Here is an 18,868-nt window from a genome sequence, read left to right as displayed (position 1 = left end):
AATGGAAAAATGATAGCCCTTGGGAATCCTTGCGGACTATATTTTTGTTTGGGTACGGGAAGGGGGTTGCTAGGTAAAGCAATAAAAATTTGAACAAAATCAGTTTGCATTGAGTGTCGGATAAAAATGTCCCAGACACCAGATAAGAGATTGAAACATTACAGGAATGTTGAAAGCTAAAGGGTTTGCAGCCTTATTCAAGGTGATTATAATATCAAATATATTTTATTCAATGTATCAGGTGACACTAACACATCTTTTTGCATTAGGTTTTGGAGCTAGAAGGACCTTCTCAATTTATGCTTCTCAATTTATAGAGCAAAAACCAATTTTCTTTGCTAAAACCCTGCATACAGATAATTCATTACTTGATATATTGCTAAGAAAACAGTATCTGATTTCTCATTTAGCATTTGCATTTTAACACTCCTGTTGATATTGATATAGAGAGGATTTTTTGGCAAATCCTTTTAAAACAGGTCATGTTACTAATTCTAAAGATTGACATAGAAACAGTTAATTCATGCCTTGTGTATTGAGAAGGCATTGTCAAGCATGGATGTAGGACAGCTCCCCCCTGGCAGTACACTTCAAATTATGTGTTTGCAAAACGCAAAAGCCTGTGTAAGTCAATGGAAAATCAACAAGCCTCTCTCTCTCTATAGATAGATAGATATATACACCCAACATTAATGCCCATAAAGTACGAACTAATCAAAGTCTCAGTACAAAGAGTCATCAAACCATTACAGCAGGTTGTAGATAAATAGGCCTAATTTGGGAAAAAAACATTTACCTCATCACTCTGTAGCTTTCTCCGGAGGTAGAGCTTTGCCACTACACGTATCTCAGGTGTAACAAAATAGTGCCACGCCTAGTCAATCCTTGAGAAGGCACGATATTCAAGCTTATGCAATGCAACCTCCAATCAAGCCTCTGAAATAAAAAAAGGAATAATATATTCAGAATAAACAAAACGCACATCCATTCCACCAGTTAAGGATGAGTTTCATCCCTTTGAAACAAAGACATGTGTCACTATCTTAAAGATCTGTCACCGATATAAAAAGGTGAGGCATTCATTGTGAACACGGCTCTCTCTCTAATTATAACACTTGTCTCTATCCTTGCTCTCCCTAAATACCCTAAATAATTACTGATCATCGAGATTACAATTCTCAATTTTGTGCATGTAACATTATCTACTCTTGGGTATCATTGCACTTGGTGAGCGAATGCTAAATAGAACCATAACCCATAGGCTGGAATTTGCCTAAGGCAAAGTTTTGTTGCATCAACACTTAAGTAATTAAACAAAACAGAAAAAAAATTAAATAAAATACCTGGCATTCGCTACCACAGTACCATACAAACTGACAGGCTGAACACTTCGAAAGGCCCTGGGATTCGAAACATCCCTTGCATACAGGAAAGGGGCTTGCTGATTCATTAACATATGGCTCTTCCCTGATGATCACTTCTCCTGAAATGCAGTTGTTACACTAGTATAAGGAAACATGAAGGTGCACATCAAAAATAAGTGTATCCCCTTTTCTTGTGGTGCTAGTAGCCCCAGTTCACCTTCAAAATAAATATTCTTAATTAAGTTCTAATCCCCATGCCAACTAAATACATATACAGAGATGTATGTATACATGAGAGTACACATACATGTACATAAATGTACATCCCCAGGCCTACTATGAATTTATACATAAATGTATGACATACATACGTATATATACATAAACATTAATAAATACATACACATATATAAACATATATATAAACATGCATTTTTTATTCCTGCAAGCAAGATTCATCAAAATAAGGAAATAATTTACCTACATTTTTGTTTTAATGTATTGATACACTAGATGATAAACAAAATAATAGATCACCAAGAGTTCAAGGCATAAAAAGATCAGTAAAAGGAAAAGAAAAGATCATTGACAAGCTACAAAAAAAGAGTAAAAAATAGGGAAAAAAAAACCAAATATTCACGTCCTAAAACTATTGTCTAATTCAATACAACTCCTTTGTTTTTCCTTTCTGGGCACGTTTCCACTTCTCTTCCATGCAAGACAACTCTTCTTTCTTTTTGCCTTTTTAATGCAAAAGGTGAAGCAAGGCCTGACTTTGGTTAAAGCCACCTAAGCAATAAGCAAGGGCTTTAGTTCTCAAATTTAAAAAAGTTTATATTTTTATATTATAATAATATAATTAATTATATTAAAAATATATAAATATTAAAATAATTAATAAATTATTTATCTATTTTCTCATGTCTAATAAATATTTGTTTTCTCTCACTTCTACATTTTTATTAATTCTGAACTAATTATCTTATTTTTTATTAAAAATATATAAAAATTTAAAATAATTAATAAAATAACATATTCTCTCACTTTTCTAATTATGTACCTAACAAACTCAATTTTTTATTACTTTCCAATTCCTACAATCCTATTAATTTTATTATTTTTTCTATTTTCAATCAATTAACAAAAAGATGTATTTAATAATCTCCCATAATTATTTTTTTCTCACATATTTTTTCTATTTTCAATCAACTAACAATAAGATTTATTTAATGATCTCTAATAACTATTTTATTCCCTATACATAAAACCAATTATCTTTTTTTTTCAATTTATAATATCCACTCATCTTCCCTCATTTGCTTTTGCTTATTTTTAACTTTAATTTTTCTCAAAAAAATATGTAAGAAATCTGTTGTGCCATTATTTTCATAAAATCATGAGTTTTATCTATGATATGTAATAAGCATTTAACAATTAGGTACTATTGTTTTAATCTTTGTAAATTTTTTACTTTAATTTAGATTTTATATTATATTGTTATATTATCTTTATGTTATGTGATAATTTATTTGAATTAAAAATTTTGATTGTTGATTTTATATTAATTATTTAAAAACTATAAAATAATTATAATAACTAAATATTTTTTATACTTTTTAATATATATTTAAATATATCAAATCAAAAATATAAATGTAATTATTTAAAACTTAAAAAAAATTCTTCATTTCAATAAAAGGCTTTATTTGATTATTTTGTTTAAAACATTTGAGTTATTGAGTCGTCTGAAGTGAAGTTTAACATTTTTTTCGCTTTCCTTCTCGTTGAGTCGTAATTATCTTGTGTAACAAGCAAACACAAGCTTCCTAATTAACATAACAACATTTTCAACTTTCTTGAAGTAGCATTTCTCTAGTCTTGACTAAGAAAAACCAAGCATAAGAGGAGAGAGAAGAACCTGGAATGAAAGCTTTCTTTGCGAAGAGACCACGCCCTTTCGGTAGAATATAAGAAACGCTTAACCCTTCAGCTTCAGGAAAATCCTGCAACTCCAAATTCTCCATTGAAATGACGACGAATACTCTTTTCTCATAGGAATTCGCAAGTGAAAATAGAAAAACCAGGGAGCTTCCTCTTTGCTATTAATATATGTAAAAAAAATGGGAAGAGAAAGATTAGAAATGATAGGATTACGGTGCTTTTTATTTGGGGCCAGTGACAGCTAAGAGGAGCTTTGTAAATCAATGATGGTCGGATCGTAAAATAATCATAAAACTAACGGCTGTCAGATGCTGGTTACAACTTACAAGAGGGAGATAACGGCTGTTACCCTTGATTTTGCTTGTTAATACATTTTTATTAGAAATTAAATGTCACCCTAGATTTGAGATTTTCAAGAGTTAGCATATATATTCTGGCCAACAAAAGAGAGTCACTATATATCACAAACTTTAATCATTTGATTATAAACGTAGAACAGCACTAATACAACTGAATCTTACTAAAAATTTCATCATCAAATGAAATAATTTTTTTCCTTTTTTCAATAGGTTTTCAGATATATAAAATAAGATAATTTCTTTTTTCATCTTGTAAACTTAATCCACTCGAACATGCTCGGGGAAAACCAAACGCATGGCTTCCGACTATCGAACCGACGGAACAACTGAATCACTCCCAGATGCAACTTTTATGCTTCACATGATGACAATGCTAATGACAGTAGTGAAGTAGTTTACTACTCCTTACATGAAAGCGTGTAAGAAGCTTCAGCACGAGCTTCCTCCAACTTCATCAAGAGTTCTTTCATAAATGGAGTGTTTGTCCCATGAGTGATTCTCAGTATGTCAACTGCCTTGGTCAATGATTTGATAGCGTCATCTGTCTCTCCAAGCAACCTGCCGTGATTAATATCAAAGTTGTTTATGATTCAAAAGAGTAAAAAATATCAGTAATCATATCAAGGGGAGGGTTGAGGTGATGTGAAAGTTGCCAATTTCATGATTCAAGCAGCCCAGATTGAATCTTCATTAAAGGAACGTCATGCAGGCAGTTCATGCCCACTCATTGACCCATGAAAGATCAATAAAACAACTGTCCAGTGCATTTTTTAAATAAGCTGTTTCCAAAGCCTCAACCTACAATGAAAAGAATGGATATTTTCCTCTAAAAGACCTCGCATAAAGCTTGCCAGGGCCAAGGAAAGTTGCTAAAAGATACTTTCACTGTGGCTTTTAACAGAACTCTATAAGTAACAATACCATGTCATTAACCAATCGATCAGAGTGATGTAGTTACTGATTTTTGGTTATGTTCCTGCACGAGCACAGCTATAAAGATAATGAACTGAGGTGGATTTCACATTCATGTTAGGCACACAAAAGTAGTTTAGCCGTTATAAGGTCCCAAGAGGCAACTTTGTAAAGCAAGTTATGGATTCTGTCTATTTTATAAAATTGATAAGTATTTTAAGGAATTAACATATATTTTTTAAAAGAAAAATAGGGGAAAGAAAGAAGTGCACTGGAGAATGAAGAAAATAACAAAGTCAAGAAAATTTCTAACCACTCAAGCTTTCCACAACTGTAGTATTGTAATCCTAGTAAAGGATGAAATCCTGGATAGACCCCTGCAATGAAACAGAAAGGTAAGTTCAGGATGCAAGCAATTTCTCAACTCAGGAACATTAAACTGTATCTAATTTAGGCTAAATTTTATCAACACTTGTACTGGAGTTTTCAGGCCAAATTGAAAACATCACAGGTGTGAACTAGGACTACGAATGCACTTTTAGGTTACTCCTATAGATTAAAACCACTAGATTGGGTTGCTAAACTCATGAGATATTGAAAAAGAAAAAAAAAAATCTTGATGCATCTGGCTTATGTTGTAAGTGAGGAAGCGAAACTAAAGTTTCTTGTCTCTTCCCCCTCCGAATACCATGACAAGTGAGAAAAGTGAACAACGTAAGTAGATGTGTAATTAGTTTCTTGTCAAAGATTTAAGTTGAAATAAGACATACTTTCATACACTGGAATGGTTAATCTGCAAAATGTCAAAGCTTCTTTCCACTCTTCCAGCTGCACTAATATCTGCATGAATTGATCCATTTTTATCAGAACCACAAGTCAACTCAATTAATATTGCAAAAAAACCAATATTATTTTACCAAATGATGTTTGACAGAACAGGAAAAAAAAGTATTGCATTCAGTTTAGCTTCAAACTTAGTTAGCCATTCATCAGATCAAAAGTACAAAGAAAAACATATTTACATGGACCATTAGATGATAAAAAACAAATCAGCAGTAAGAATCATGACGCTCTATTATACAAAATTGAATCATCTTTAGATTGATTACACCAAGAGAAATCGATAGATAGACATAAAAACACACACACACACATGCACACAGAAAAGCATAAGTTTCTTCAACCTATATTCTGCTCTAAGATGTCAACATGACTCAAGGAAGTACCTCATGAAGTTTTTCCCAAGTTCGCATCAAACTGATTGAAAAAGGATGGCATACTTCTTTCTGGAGTTTTTCAATATTTTTATACAAAATCATGGCATCCTGGGGATCTGAACTTTAAGTTAAGAATCAAATTTCATCTATTTCTTTCTATGAATGCACATAAACATTGTTCCCAGATGATATTAATTCACCAAAGACAAAATTATTTACTCAAACAGTGGCATCGGAAATGAGATTAAAATTAGAATATCAAAACAAGTAACCAACTGCAAAATTATATTTCAACTTTATAAAATTGAAGTACCACCAAAGGTGATTAGTTCCTTGACATAAAAAAGTAGAGAAGGATATTGCCAGAGGAAGTAGACTTAGGAGCCTTGTCCAACAATGCTTTGATATCACGTGATTTCTTTCTTATCTCTTCCTTGTTTCTAGTGAGGCCACACTGTTGGCAAACAAATCCTTTGTCATCTGCATATCCAAACTTCAAAATGTGTAAAATTTTGTGTAGGTCATTTTGGGTGGCTTTAATTACATATTGTCACATACCAGATTCTCTAAGCAAGAAGCCACTGCATCTGTTGTCCCTGCACCGATAACCCTCCAGAATTGCACTTTCTTGGATATCATCATGTTGACCCTTCAACAGTATACAAGCACCGATTAATCAGTGAAATGAAAAATGTCCATTCCAAAAGCAAATATGTTACATGCTAAAAGAATAAAAAATGTGATAGAGCAAGTACCACTTTGATACAGCAGGGACATGTACAAGTGAAAAGGTATTGTTCTTTGAGAGTCTTTTGCCGAGTAATGGTACTTGTAGCAGTCTCTATATAACTGATCAATATCTTAGGAAATACAAGAAAAGGAATAGCACATTCAGTTGCAATATCAAAGGATTATTCTAATTATATCTTCTGGAATATCTATGGTTAATTGAAACTTGAACATGCTCTAGTAGTTCCTCTCTGTTTCTTTGTCATAAGACTAGTATTCAGCTTGAAGCTGGTTCAAGCTTCAGATAAAAGTTGCAAAGAAAAGAACAATGAGATTCCAAGAGAAAGAGCATAAAATAGATGTCATAACAAATTGCAGCTGCATTGCGCCACAAATAAATTACAAGGCTAAAAGCTGAAATGCTCTCCATTGAACATCTAGAAACCTTTTTCCACCGTGAGCAAGCATTTTAGCCCTATGCATAACCTAGCTTTGGCAAGACAACATCCAGAAATTTTCATTGATGGTTTATCAGGTATGATCCAGAAAAGAAAGAACATAGAGCAAAACTAAGCCTACTATCACTTCACATAACTGGAAAGAATAAATCTGCAATAATAGCTGGCAGAGCTACAAGCTGTGGGAGCACCATGTAATGATATTATTGAATAAAAGAATTATGGAAAAAAAATACTGAGGCCATAATTAAAACATAACAGAAAAACCAAATCATTTAAATCGTATTGGTGCTATCTTCACAGACATCATGATGGTACAAGCTCCACATAAGAAGAAAAGATGACAGGTATGATTTAAAGTAACTAAATAACAAAAATAATTCTAAGCTCTAGCTTGCCCTTGACCAAACTTGGCCTCCCAAGAAATTGAACCTTACTACAGGGTGTTCTTCTATATATTTGACAAACAGACTAACCATTTTTTGACCCCTAATCTGAAGAAGACATCCTAATACATCAGTTCCTAGCATAAAAAAATGTAAAATGAAAAATTTCTCACCTCAGCATCTTTGGGTATATGTTGCACAGCACGTACTACAGCCAACCTTCCCTCAAATACCAAGACAGAATTTGGCAAGCAGCTACAGCAGGGGAATTGTTTAGTGAATCAAAGATCACTAGAAAGGAAACCATACTGCATGAATCTGTAAGCATAATTACCTGTGGTTGATAATGGAAATAACAGGATACAATCCTGTCCCCAGGGGTCTCAATTCACTGTCACAAATGGTATGTGCATTACATGCAATCTGCAATTTTCAGAATCAATAGATCAGTATATCTGTCTATCTAGTGTAGAAAGATATTGCTAAGATTTTTTCCTCACTTTGGTGAAAGAATTAGAGACTATTTACGTGACAAAGAGCAATTTAAAAGAAACCGGAAATTACACTGTAATAAATTCCCAGATTGCTTATTTAGGCCATTCGTACTTTTGCATGAACTTTGGATTGAATATCCATCAAATTACAACATAACTTAGACAACCTTGCTCCTTTCTGCAAATTGTTTTAAGTAAGCCTCAGGTTTCAACATAAGCTTGCACTCTTCCTGTTGTTTTGAAATTTAAAAGAAGAGATTTTAATGATTAAACAGAGAAACATCACATGGAAGAAATGTAAGACTGCTCCCATAGTACCTAGATATAACGTATTCTTTCTTGGACGGAGGGAGGAAGGGCAACCATACCAAAAACAATGCTTTCAAGTAATTATGCTTCAAATATAATAAATGACTAAGACATTAGCTTAAATTGACTCAAAGATGGACCTTGGAAAAGTTTTCAGCAATCTCTTTTATGTCGATGTCAGGGCACCCAAGAATCAAGTTAACAAGGTTGGCCATCTGTGCGTACAACACTAGCTGCTTCTCATCGATATCCAACATGTCTTTCCCGAATTTAAGGCTAAACAAAATAGTTGAGCAGCAGAATTATAAATCAGAAAAGATATTCTACCAAAATGGACTAAATCCAATGATAAAGAAAGGATACGAGAAACCAATTGCTCCACCAAATTGTAATTGTCTATAGCAGTAACAGGGATGACCTGGAAATCTTAAGGAATTATTAAATAATACCCCAGAAAAGAAAAAAAGCTCATAACTTATAATTGTCACATATGAAACAATAATAACCAGCCCCATTACCCTTTCACTTTGCAATTTTCTCCTAAGGTAAAGTTTCACCATCATCCGGATAGTAGGCGTAACAGACTTCCTCCTTTCCTTGTCAAGCTTAGCAAGTGCCTGGCATTCCAGTCGATGCAACTTCCACTCGAGCTTCTGTAAATAGACATTAACCAATCAATAATTTTCAACTGATTCGATGAGAAATTCAATTAGTTGAGTTGAAACACGGTATACCTGGCAAGTGCTCCCACAGTACCAAACAACCTGACAAGCCGAGCACTTCTTGAGATTGCTTTTGCTGAAACATCCATCGCAACTTGATTCAGTTAAGGAGTTGTTTGGCACGAAAACGTATGGCTCTTGGCTTATAATTACTTCTCCTGCAAATCAAAGCTGCATTTTAAATTTTCCATTTTTTTTTCTGCACTTTACTGAAAACAAACATAGAATATTTTTAAAAAACTTATCGCATTCCCAGGCTATTGATAGATTAATTGATCAAATTTACAGAGTTTTTCTCTTTTCTTTTTTTTTTTTTTTTTGAATTTGGCGGAAAGAAAACCTGGATAGAAATCCTTGGTGGTGACGAGAGACCGGCCTTTATCGGGGAGGTTGGAAACGCTTAAGCCGCGAGCTTGAAGAGAAGCCTGCAATTGCTCCATGAACAAGCAAGAACTCGCAAGCTCTGGAAGGTTTGTTCTTGACGAACGAGGACTAATCCAGCTGGTTCGCTCGTAATTACTACGGCGTTATACATCAAAAGAAAATTTACTGCTGCGATTGTTTCTCGTAAACAGGAGTGGGGGAAAACATACTTAATACGGCATCGTTAGGATATATAAATTTGGAAATCGGGGCCTTAAATTGACGATACACCCTCTTCTCTGGCGGTTCTGAAGTTTTACTAATTTTCCGATGGAGAAGCAATTACAACAATAAGATGATAGTTTTTCTTTTTTTTTTCTGGTTTTAAATGTGGACTTATGATCTTGATACTTTTTGTTAGTATTTATATACATAGTTCAAGTGATAAAAGATGATAATTTTTGGAGAAAGTTTAGGTTCAAGTCAAGGTGTTACATTTATGTGTGATGTAATCATATGTATTTTTTTTATTAATCCTATATTTGAGCAATTATGTTACTAAAATGTATAAATTTTTTGCATGTTGATAAAAAATACAGATGTAAATAGATATTTTGTAATAAAGTATCTTGTATTATTTTAACCGATATTAAATAAAATCAAGATATTATATAATTAGATTTGAGTAGAATTCAAATAATAAAATTATTACTCTAATAGGTTTGAATAGTAATTTTAAAATACCCATTTCCAAATTTGATTATAAAATAATAATTTTTAATGTTAAATTTTTATTTATATATTTATTAAAATTTATTATTTATTCTAAATATAATTTTAATTTTTAATTTATTTTTTTATAAGCTAACTTTTATTTATTAATTTAATTTTCATTATTAATATACATAAAAATTAATTCAAATTCATTTTAACTAAATATTTAATAAATAATATTTAAAATATTTCAATAACAATTCAAAATTTTAATAAGATATTTGTAAGATTTCTTATCAAATAATATAGTTTAGATTAAGGCACTTAACAAATAATAATTACTTACCCATTACCGTCCCTAAAATTCAATAAACCTAGTTTAATCATTTATTACTTCTTTATTTTTCTCTCTTTTTTTCTAAGTTTAACTAAAAAAATATCTTTAACTTAATATACCCCTTTTAAGGCGATAACAAAATTACACGTACCATAAAAAATAGATTTTAATATATATTTCATTATTGCATATGATAAAAAAATTTTAAATAATCAATTGGGCCAATTTGACCGGAGCCCAGCCCACCATGCTGGCCTTGCAGGCCTTGGCGGGAAGGTCTCGTACAATCCCGTAACTATTCAGTGACAAGCCGCATTGAAAATTAGCGTCACAGCCACTCCTCCGCTGACCGATTTCACAGGTCTTTCATCCACTACTAAAAATTGCGGTTTCAAAGGCGTCTGTGATGCCAATTCCTCGACCATCCCCGTAATAACACCCTTCATAATTTTCTCAGTCCTAAAACCTCTCACGTCACTAAAATCTTCGTCGAACTACCAGTCTTCCATGTGGCTTTGCCAAAGCATTTTTTGCATGTTGGTAAGCAGCCGTTTCCGTTTACTTTCTCCCCATATTTCTTTCTCAGTCCTCTCCCTGAAAAATCACACCCCGTCAAGGCTTTCTTTCTCCGTCGCAGCCTCAGGTAATTTTCTTGCTCTCTTAAAGCCTTCATCTTACCTTTAATCCTTAATTAATCACTTTCCCTCTTTTTTCTCAGCCATGGAGACGAGCTCGCCTTCTGCTCTATTTCTATGCGGCAAATCATCTTCCGAAACCGAAATTGCAAAGTCATTAAAAATCAACAACGCTCTTAAGCTTCCAAACGGCGGCGAAGTTTCAACTCATTTACAATCAGAGATTAGCAATTTCCAATTGGGTGAAGAGGCTTTTAATGTCAATTTGTTTCTGAATTCACTCTCGACTAACCGATTCGGTCGGAATCTTATTTGGTCCCCGCGGTTGCCTTCCACGCACGACGTAGTTTCTCAGTAAGCGAACAATCGATCGGCCAAAAAAAAAATCGAAATTATTTGAAATTTTTTGTTATTTCGTGAATGCTAAAGTTTTATTTTTTGCTTTGAACAGCAATTTTTGTGAGCTTCCAATTGGTGCAGCTTGTGTAGCTGATGTTCAGTTTAAAGGGCGAGGTAAGGTTCGTTTGGTTGCTACTTCAAGAGGCTCCAAAACAGCAGTAAATAATAATTTTGAATTATTAAAAATTGAATCTTGCATTTAAGTTTTTTGGTTTGGTATTAATGAATATGATTTTGTAAATGTTTCGAGATTTTTGCAGGTCGGTCCAAGAATGCGTGGGAGTCTCCGAGGGGATGCCTTATGTTTTCATTTACTTTAGAAATGGAGGATGGAAAAATTGTGCCTTTGGTACAATATGTAGTGTCTCTAGCTCTGACGGAGGCTATAAAGGATATTTGCGATCGGGAAGTAAGCCTTTCTTCTTTCCCTTTTACTACCGATAAAGACTTATTTTTCCTTAAAAGATGAATGCCATTGAATGAAAAGGATGTATAGTCCATAATTGGTATGCATCAACTTCAAATTCAAAGGTTTAACTTAGAGTGCACATCTTAGAAAATTACCAAGTCGAAGCTGAAGAGTGGAAAATGTTAATTATTCTTTGATAATTCACATCTGTTGCCATTCTTATTTTGCAAATTATTCTTTGGTATGAACCTGAAGTTTAGATTTTGATAGACTTCTTTTTCCAAAAATCTTTTCAGGGCTTCCCATGTCTTGATGTTAGAATCAAGTGGCCAAATGATCTGTACTTAAATGGCCTTAAAGTTGGAGGCATTCTCTGCACATCAACATATAAATCAAAGAAGTTCAATGTCAGTTCTGGTAAAAGTACTTATTCCTTTGAGTGCCAATAATCAAATTCAGTGTGACTATCTATGCTTCTGTCTGTATCTTTAAATCCCTAGATTCACTGGCAGAGCCACTGATAAATTTTAAGCTTGAGGGACTGAGACCCTTAAATTTTCTTGAAAGTTGATTATTTATCTTTGAAGATGCTCATAAGTTGAAAATATATTGACTTCAATCCCCAGTAGCTCTGTTATGCCACTGCACCTGTGCAGGCATTTGCAGCAGCATCCTTGCTTCTGCTTTCACATGGAAAATTCTTGCTTCACTATGGGTAGACTATTGATCTATCGAAGCACATTCTGCATTTGAAAATAGGATTTTTCTGGCCTTATTTTATTTATATACCATATGTGCATGATGAAGCTTACAAATCACTGGATGTTCTTGCAGGTGTAGGTTTGAATGTTGATAATGAGAAACCAACGACATGCTTGAATGCAGTATTAAAAGAGCTGTCTACTACTTCTAACAAATTTAGAAGAGAAGATATCATGGCTGCCTTCTTTAATAAATTTGAGATGTTATATGATATTTTCTTAAATCAAGGTGAGTCATTCTTTTGGTTCTCTCTATAATCTCCTGGGTCATATGTGTAAATATGCATTTACTCTGTCGAATTTGGTTGTTCTTAAAATGAGCATTGTGCAATTTTCATTCTCATGCTAAAACTATTTCCATAAGTTTCCAACAGACAGTGGTTCACTGAAATGCTAGGAAAATGGTCATTGGTGCTACCATTAATTCTCAATTACTTATAGGTTGTGGAATTTGGATCACCTTTTGTGAATAAGAGACAGCAGCTGCATCTTCCTGATTCTGCCCTCTAATGCATACACATTATTCTCCATTATCAACCCCCCCCCCCCCCCCCCCCCCCCCCCCCCCTCCCCCTTCATTTTCTCTGATACACTGACAACTCATCAAGTGGAACCTATATCTTCAATTTAGAATGTTTGTTGTCTAAGTTGTGAAACAAATTGGGAATCTGTTTTAGACAAACGATATACCATATTTATCAATGTGTATTAATTGTGTTGCATAGCTTTCAGTACCACTAATAACTTCTAGTTTTCTTTTTGGGGGTCACATAACATGCAGGATTTCAAACTCTAGAGGAGCTTTACTATAGAACATGGCTTCATAGGTGAATTTTCTTTTATTATTTTCATCTTTCATTTATGTGTTGTATTATCTAGTAAAAACCTTTGTGGTTTTAATAGTGCAAGGAAAGGTGTTATTAGCTAGTTATGGTCCCAGCGCTTTACTATATAACATGGCTCCATAGGTGAACTTTCTTTCATAATTTATATCTTTCTTTTAGTGTGTATTATCTATTAATTTTTTTTTTAGTTTTCATAGAGTAAGGAAAGGGATTATTAGCTACTTATGGTCCCATCAAAATAGGGTCCTGGAACTGTGGGCCTGTGAGACTGGCTTTGGCAGTTTTACCTTTAGCATTTTATACTAAGTGGTTGTTTTAATGATTTAGGGGACTGCTGTTGCACTTGTCAGCCTTAGTCTTTTATTATTGCATGAGCAGTTGCCTTTGGTTACATCAGTATGAATTCTAATAAAATCCTAAGCTTTCCTAATATATAGGAGAACCTTAAACCTTAATCACTTATTAAAAAAAAAAGCGAAAACATTAATTAAACCTTAAAGATAAGAGATGTATGCCTACGTAAACCATCCTTTGCTGAACTTGGTTGTGCAAGTTTGTAACACAAGTGGGGGCATTAAGGTGGCTGCCTGAATGTGATAGAGATGGATTCTTGCATCGGAATTGCCTACCTTGCAGGATTTTCCATCCAAGAGAGATTAAAGAACTTATCCCTCCCTCCCCCCCCACCCCACGCGTACACACACGCACAAAGAAGAAGAAGAAGAAGAAATATTTTAGAAAGAGGTTTTCATGTGGATGCCATCTTGTCCAAAGAATAAAATTGTGGTCAACTTATTCTTCTATGACCATTAAGTCAATAGAAGCTGATGAAGTTACTTGTCTCAAGAATTAAATTCAACTTGAACAGCCTTTTAGCATTAATGTGTGTATCTCTATGTTGATCTTTTTTTCATTAACTTTAATAAAGTTCCCTGTGTGTGTTTGTACAGCCAGCTTTTTGTTTTTCTTAATTGAAGCAACCCTACTAAGATGAAACTTTTCCATCATTTATGGCATGCATATATATTCTAAAGCTGTTTTTATAGGTATGTGAGTTTATTTTATATTGAATTGGCCATGCAGTGGGCAGAGAGTTATTGTGCAGGAAAAGAATGAGGATAGAATTGTGGAAAATGTGGTCACGATCCAGGTATGGCAGACCTGAAAGGTTTACTGCATAAGTTTCTGACTTGTCCTTTCTTGACATTTGCATATGCAGGTGTCTGCTTGCGGGTATAATTGTAAAAGAAAATAAAATGACCTGCTAAATGATTAAATCTTTTAAGTTCGTACTTAAATTTTCTGTCTTCTTACGTATGATGGGAAATCTTCTGTTTCCATAATTATCTAGTTGAAGATTTTTGTTGTGTGCTCGAAAGTAAATAATTGTCAATTAGCTTAGTGAAAGAACATACTATGCATCTTTATCCATTTTTCTCTTTTTAATGTATAATTTTTCTATTGATTGTTGGGGGAGGGAGGACTAGTCAAGAATTCATTTGTCTTTTTCATCTAGGAAAAGTTCTTGTAAAGTCTCTTGGGTAAAAGTAAACAATGCCTTGAAGAGCATCTTCATTTCAAATTTCAGACCAGAATATACAGTTTGTTTCTCTCAAGCTTTAGTCTTTGCCTTCGCATATCTGTGGGAGAAGAGAATGGAAATTCTTAGTGTAAAGGGTATAGCCAATGATCTTGTAGTAACTTAGAAAAACTTGTAATATCAATCTGAATTATTGTTGAGTGGCAATATTTGTTACACAAACATGTTAAAGTGAACATAATTTCTTATTGCAGATGCTGTAACTTGTAATTGAGTGTGTTAGAAGTAGTATTCATTTTTTGTTTTGCAGGGTTTGACATCCTCAGGTTATTTGTTAGCTATTGGTGATGACTATCAAATGTGTGAACTTCATCCTGATGGAAACAGGTATCTTTCGTTTACTTTTTTTTATTGCAGAGGTTGCGACATCTCCCCATCTAGGGCTTTAGAATATATATCCAGTAGCTGGAAAGAAAATATTAACACAGTTCAGAATTCATTTTTCTAATTTATAGGTAGTGCCTAATTTAGCCACCTGTAAGAACATCCAAAAAGAAAACAAAAGATTAATTATTGTGGAAAGAGGTGATAAACATGCTACACGTGGTTCCCGGAAGCTTTAATGGCTTCCTTTAAAATCGGATAGTGTGCGAACACCGGAAGACACCAAGTTATTGACACTGATTTCCTCGTTAATCAAAACAAGTCACCACTTTCTGAAAAATTATTCTGCTCCTTGTCTGTACGGATAGCAAAAAGCCATTGAATGGTGCAAGATTTCTGACAATCCAACTTGTATGGCCCAAAAGTAAATATATGGTCCACGAATTCTGGCTCCGTCTTGCAAAATGGGCCAGTAGTGACTGGAAAAACGGGTGAAAAACTGTCTCTCTCTGCAATGTTAAGCAAGCATGTCAATGCTAAATTGAGCAATAGTATAGTATGTTCTCTCAGAAAGAAAATAATAATAATAAAATAAAATAAAGCAGGAGTATGACCACCTGGAAATTTAGGACTTGGATTGTGACTGATATGAAAGATTCATGAATTACTAAATTTTTAAGGATACAAAATTATGTATCGGAAGGTTTTTAAAGTATGAACATGCATGCATGTATACATATGCGTGCAGTGCACAAGGAGTTTCATTTTCTTTCAAGTCCAGAGGATGATAACCTTTTTAATTACACATTTTTAAATACGGTTTCTTTAGATTATCAAGTTCACAAGGTGGAAAAAGAATATGCTTTGATTCGGTGCATCCTAAGAGCATTAGATTCCCTTGTTCTAATCATCTTTGAATATAACACTTGGCAAGGCACCCATTTCATTGGCAGTAGTAGAAGTTTCCGCGTACTTTCCACATATCAGTTTCACGATTCTTTTCCGCTGTAATTAAAAAATATCGCCTCTCATGTGGCCACAGTTTTGACTTCTTCAAAGGACTGGTCAGGAGAAAACTTGAATGAAGAACATTCCACAGCACCTTCAACGGGAGGCAAACTGTCATGTTGTAACATGTGCCAAACACAGGATGCTCTCTTTCTTTTCTTTTTATGTGGTTTTTCAACTTATGTCATTATTCTCCAAAGGTTATCCATTTTTTTTATTTAATATAATTTTTATTTGAATGAGATCTGGGTCTGGGTCAAACTTATATTACACAAGTCTTTGGTTTTGTTATTTAGATGAGATTTGAGTAATGGACAGTGAGTATAGAACAAATCTCATGCAATTTTGAATTCAAATCTATGCCCAATTTGTCAATCATTTGTTAGAAATTTGGTGCCTTCTTTGCTGCCTGTATGTTGATGAGAATAAATAGTTGTATGATTTGCTGTATATCTAGGATCACTTAAAAGACAGGATTATTTTAAGTGGATCAGTGTCCTGATAAACCGACCCCATTGTCTGTCCTGTGGTCGTGGGTACCTTGTCCCATCATCGCCTCCGTGTTTGCTCAACCCACCATCCCACTCCCGGTCCCCCCTTCTTCTTCCTTCGCCCCAAACCTAGCCTGGACATGGGCTTCTTACATCAAAACAAAAATGTCTTAGCAATTCAACCCGATATTATTGGAAATGCCCGCAGGCCATTGTTAAGGGGTCCATACAGCACAAATTGTCTCCATTACAGTATCAGTATGGAATTATATTTAGGTTTGGTCATCCTGAGAACGCTGCAAACGAGCTTGTGTCATATGTTTCCATTGCCGTTCACGAGAGCTTTTAGGTTCAATTTTCATTCCCCAGAGTTTAGGGGTCCCTCAAATTTGTACAAAAAAACAACACACATCAGCTCTTAAGCTTTGCAGCTTTTGTCTGCCTCCAGCTTGTCTTGCATGCAATGAAATGAGTTGTAACCCAACATTTATACATGGTAGGATGATATGGCATGAACCTATCGTGTTAATAACCAAAAAAATAAAAATAAATAAAGTTTGTGTCTTGCTGTTTAGAGCTTGTTTGCTGTTCACCACACAGTCAACATTGTATTGTGATTGTCATACTTGGCTGCCTGTTGAGAAACTGTGACTGTGGAAACAAACAAATGCCTTACAGCCAAATCATGTGGGTAAATTCATGATGGTGACAAATGGTGCTTTTTATCAATTTCTTTTTCTGATCAAAATGATATCTTCCCCTCTTGTATCTTTGATTTGTTTCTTCCATTCCAAAAGGGGTGATGAAATTGAAATGAGTTGTAACTTTCATGGCTTTTAATTTACTTTAATTTTATTTTATCTGGGATATATTGCTTTTTCTGAACTGTGAGTAAAACAACAGCTGTAAAATTGAAGAAAGCACATGATCCACATTTAATAATTATGGCTGTGGGCTTTTACTCCATGGAAATTCAACCAAAATTCACCAAAAGTGATTCCTGGTATTTTTTACTACTTTTAACATGGATCCACTTTCATTTGCGGATAAAATAAGATTTTGAGTTAAATAAAGCTATCTTGATGCCATTTAGTAGGCTGTTAATGCCTACATTTAGGGTTTCAGAACTTTTTCTTTTCTTTTCATTAACATCCTTTGGTTTTGTCATGCTATGTATTGATAGAGATGAAAAGGCTTTTAGCATACAATTCTAAATTTGTTTTGCCAGAAAGTGAAAAAGGATTATAGAGAAGAAAGGCACTTAATCGGTGAACACTACTCTAATTAATAAAGGTAAAGTGAGATGGATTGGGTCAAGACTCAACAGATTAATTATCATAATGATAATAATCATGCTTCAGAATGTACTGAAAAGAATAAACAACCAGCGGGAAAAACAAAATGGGGATTGGAGAAGGAGAAAGTAACAGAGAAGTTGAGCCTCAGAAAAAAAAAATGTGGTACGAATTAACCATGGATCTTTCTCTGCTGCTGAAGAAAGGAACAAGACCAGTCAAACATTCTTTAGGCAATCACATGGTGAGCTCCCATGGTGGACCCAAACATAGCTTTAGACCTTAGAGCATGGAATAATAAGGTTGGAAAAGAGTGGGCTACACCTAGTAAAAAAGATGCTGCAATATGGGAGTATCATAGATAGAAATCAAAGCTCTTTCCTTTCACATTTTACATTACTTGTAACACTACACACCAATACCAAATATGGCATTCACATTATGGATTAGTTCAAGTTTGATCTAACGGTTATTGTTCTTCTTAATCTTCTTAATAATTATTACCTAACTTTGTTTCAAATGTTGCCAAAGAAAGAAATGCATGGATATCAAGCTATAAGTACCAAGTTCTTTTTGACCCAACCTAGTGGCATGGGGTAATTAGAGTCAAGACCCTTTATTTTTTAGGATTCTTTACACTTTTATCACCATAAAGCATGACAGATGATTGGACTTATTTGATCATTCTCTCCTTGATATTTGCTCACATCTAAAGTTGAATATGCACATTTACTGTACTGAACACCATAAATTAGAGTAAATACAAAAATATATATAACTTTTGTTATGGTCTACA

At 33.9% G+C, this 18,868-nt stretch overlaps 3 protein-coding genes across 5 annotated transcripts; 1 reads left to right on the top strand and 2 right to left on the bottom strand.

The window, feature by feature from the left end:
* Positions 1-362: 362 nt before the first annotated feature.
* On the bottom strand, positions 363-3,476 carry LOC18592273 (histone-lysine N-methyltransferase ASHR1-like). Of its 2 annotated transcripts, XM_018125442.2 has the most exons (4): positions 3,283-3,476; positions 1,344-1,483; positions 797-936; positions 363-620 (listed from the first exon to the last, which is right to left on the bottom strand). In XM_018125442.2, the coding sequence occupies exons 1-3, from the start codon at positions 3,386-3,388 to the stop codon at positions 838-840; spliced, it is 345 nt and encodes a 114-aa protein (XP_017980931.2). In that variant the 5' UTR covers positions 3,389-3,476; the 3' UTR covers positions 363-620; positions 797-837. The 2 variants fall into 2 exon arrangements, with proteins under 2 accessions (XP_017980931.2, XP_017980930.2); XM_018125441.2 differs by lacking the exon at positions 363-620 and having other exon boundaries at positions 640-936; positions 3,283-3,475.
* A 260-nt stretch (positions 3,477-3,736) lies between these two features.
* LOC18592272 (histone-lysine N-methyltransferase ASHR1-like) lies at positions 3,737-9,634 on the bottom strand. Its single transcript, XM_007018907.3, has 14 exons — positions 9,232-9,634; positions 8,904-9,049; positions 8,688-8,822; positions 8,533-8,587; positions 8,310-8,428; positions 7,701-7,789; positions 7,540-7,621; positions 6,549-6,653; positions 6,352-6,442; positions 6,154-6,273; positions 5,803-5,909; positions 5,347-5,416; positions 4,890-4,953; positions 3,737-4,222 (listed from the first exon to the last, which is right to left on the bottom strand). Exons 1-14 carry the CDS (start codon positions 9,329-9,331, stop codon positions 4,063-4,065), a joined length of 1,443 nt encoding a protein of 480 aa, XP_007018969.3. The 5' UTR covers positions 9,332-9,634; the 3' UTR covers positions 3,737-4,062.
* A 1,100-nt stretch (positions 9,635-10,734) lies between these two features.
* On the top strand, positions 10,735-16,619 carry LOC18592271 (biotin--protein ligase 2). Of its 2 annotated transcripts, XM_007018903.3 has the most exons (10): positions 10,735-10,948; positions 11,024-11,294; positions 11,392-11,453; positions 11,600-11,748; positions 12,045-12,165; positions 12,583-12,738; positions 13,291-13,336; positions 14,438-14,504; positions 15,205-15,281; positions 16,321-16,619. In XM_007018903.3, the coding sequence occupies exons 1-10, from the start codon at positions 10,813-10,815 to the stop codon at positions 16,361-16,363; spliced, it is 1,128 nt and encodes a 375-aa protein (XP_007018965.3). In that variant the 5' UTR covers positions 10,735-10,812; the 3' UTR covers positions 16,364-16,619. The 2 variants fall into 2 exon arrangements, 1 of the variants encoding a protein (XP_007018965.3); XR_001929127.2 differs by lacking the exon at positions 13,291-13,336 and having other exon boundaries at positions 10,736-10,948.
* The last annotated feature ends 2,249 nt before the right edge of the window (positions 16,620-18,868 follow it).

Source organism: Theobroma cacao, chromosome 8 (assembly GCF_053813885.1).
Source record: "Theobroma cacao isolate CCN51 chromosome 8, ASM5381388v1, whole genome shotgun sequence".
NCBI classification, from domain to species: Eukaryota; Viridiplantae; Streptophyta; class Magnoliopsida; order Malvales; family Malvaceae; genus Theobroma; species Theobroma cacao.
Note: the sequence above shows the minus strand (reverse complement) of the source record. Positions and strands in the feature narration are given on the sequence as shown.

Bases quoted from the DNA above. Each gene is read 5' to 3' on its own strand.
- LOC18592273 (XM_018125442.2), bottom strand. From the start codon at position 3,388: ATGGAGAATTTGGAGTTGCAGGATTTTCCTGAAGCTGAAGGGTTAAGC. The intron at 1,484-3,282 runs GTTCTTCTCTCT...ACTGCATTTCAG, and splicing joins AAAGAAAGCTTTCATTCCAG to GAGAAGTGATCATCAGGGAA. The intron at 937-1,343 runs GTATTTTATTTA...TTTTTATTTCAG, and splicing joins ACTGTGGTAGCGAATGCCAG to AGGCTTGATTGGAGGTTGCA.
- LOC18592272 (XM_007018907.3), bottom strand. From the start codon at position 9,331: ATGGAGCAATTGCAGGCTTCTCTTCAAGCTCGCGGCTTAAGCGTTTCC. The intron at 8,823-8,903 runs GTATACCGTGTT...GTCTATTTACAG, and splicing joins ACTGTGGGAGCACTTGCCAG to AAGCTCGAGTGGAAGTTGCA. The intron at 6,443-6,548 runs GTACTTGCTCTA...ATACTGTTGAAG, and splicing joins GTCCCTGCTGTATCAAAGTG to GGTCAACATGATGATATCCA.
- LOC18592271 (XM_007018903.3), top strand. From the start codon at position 10,813: ATGTGGCTTTGCCAAAGCATTTTTTGCATGTTGGTAAGCAGCCGTTTC. The intron at 11,295-11,391 runs GTAAGCGAACAA...TGCTTTGAACAG, and splicing joins ACGCACGACGTAGTTTCTCA to CAATTTTTGTGAGCTTCCAA. The intron at 14,505-15,204 runs GTATGGCAGACC...TTTGTTTTGCAG, and splicing joins AAAATGTGGTCACGATCCAG to GGTTTGACATCCTCAGGTTA.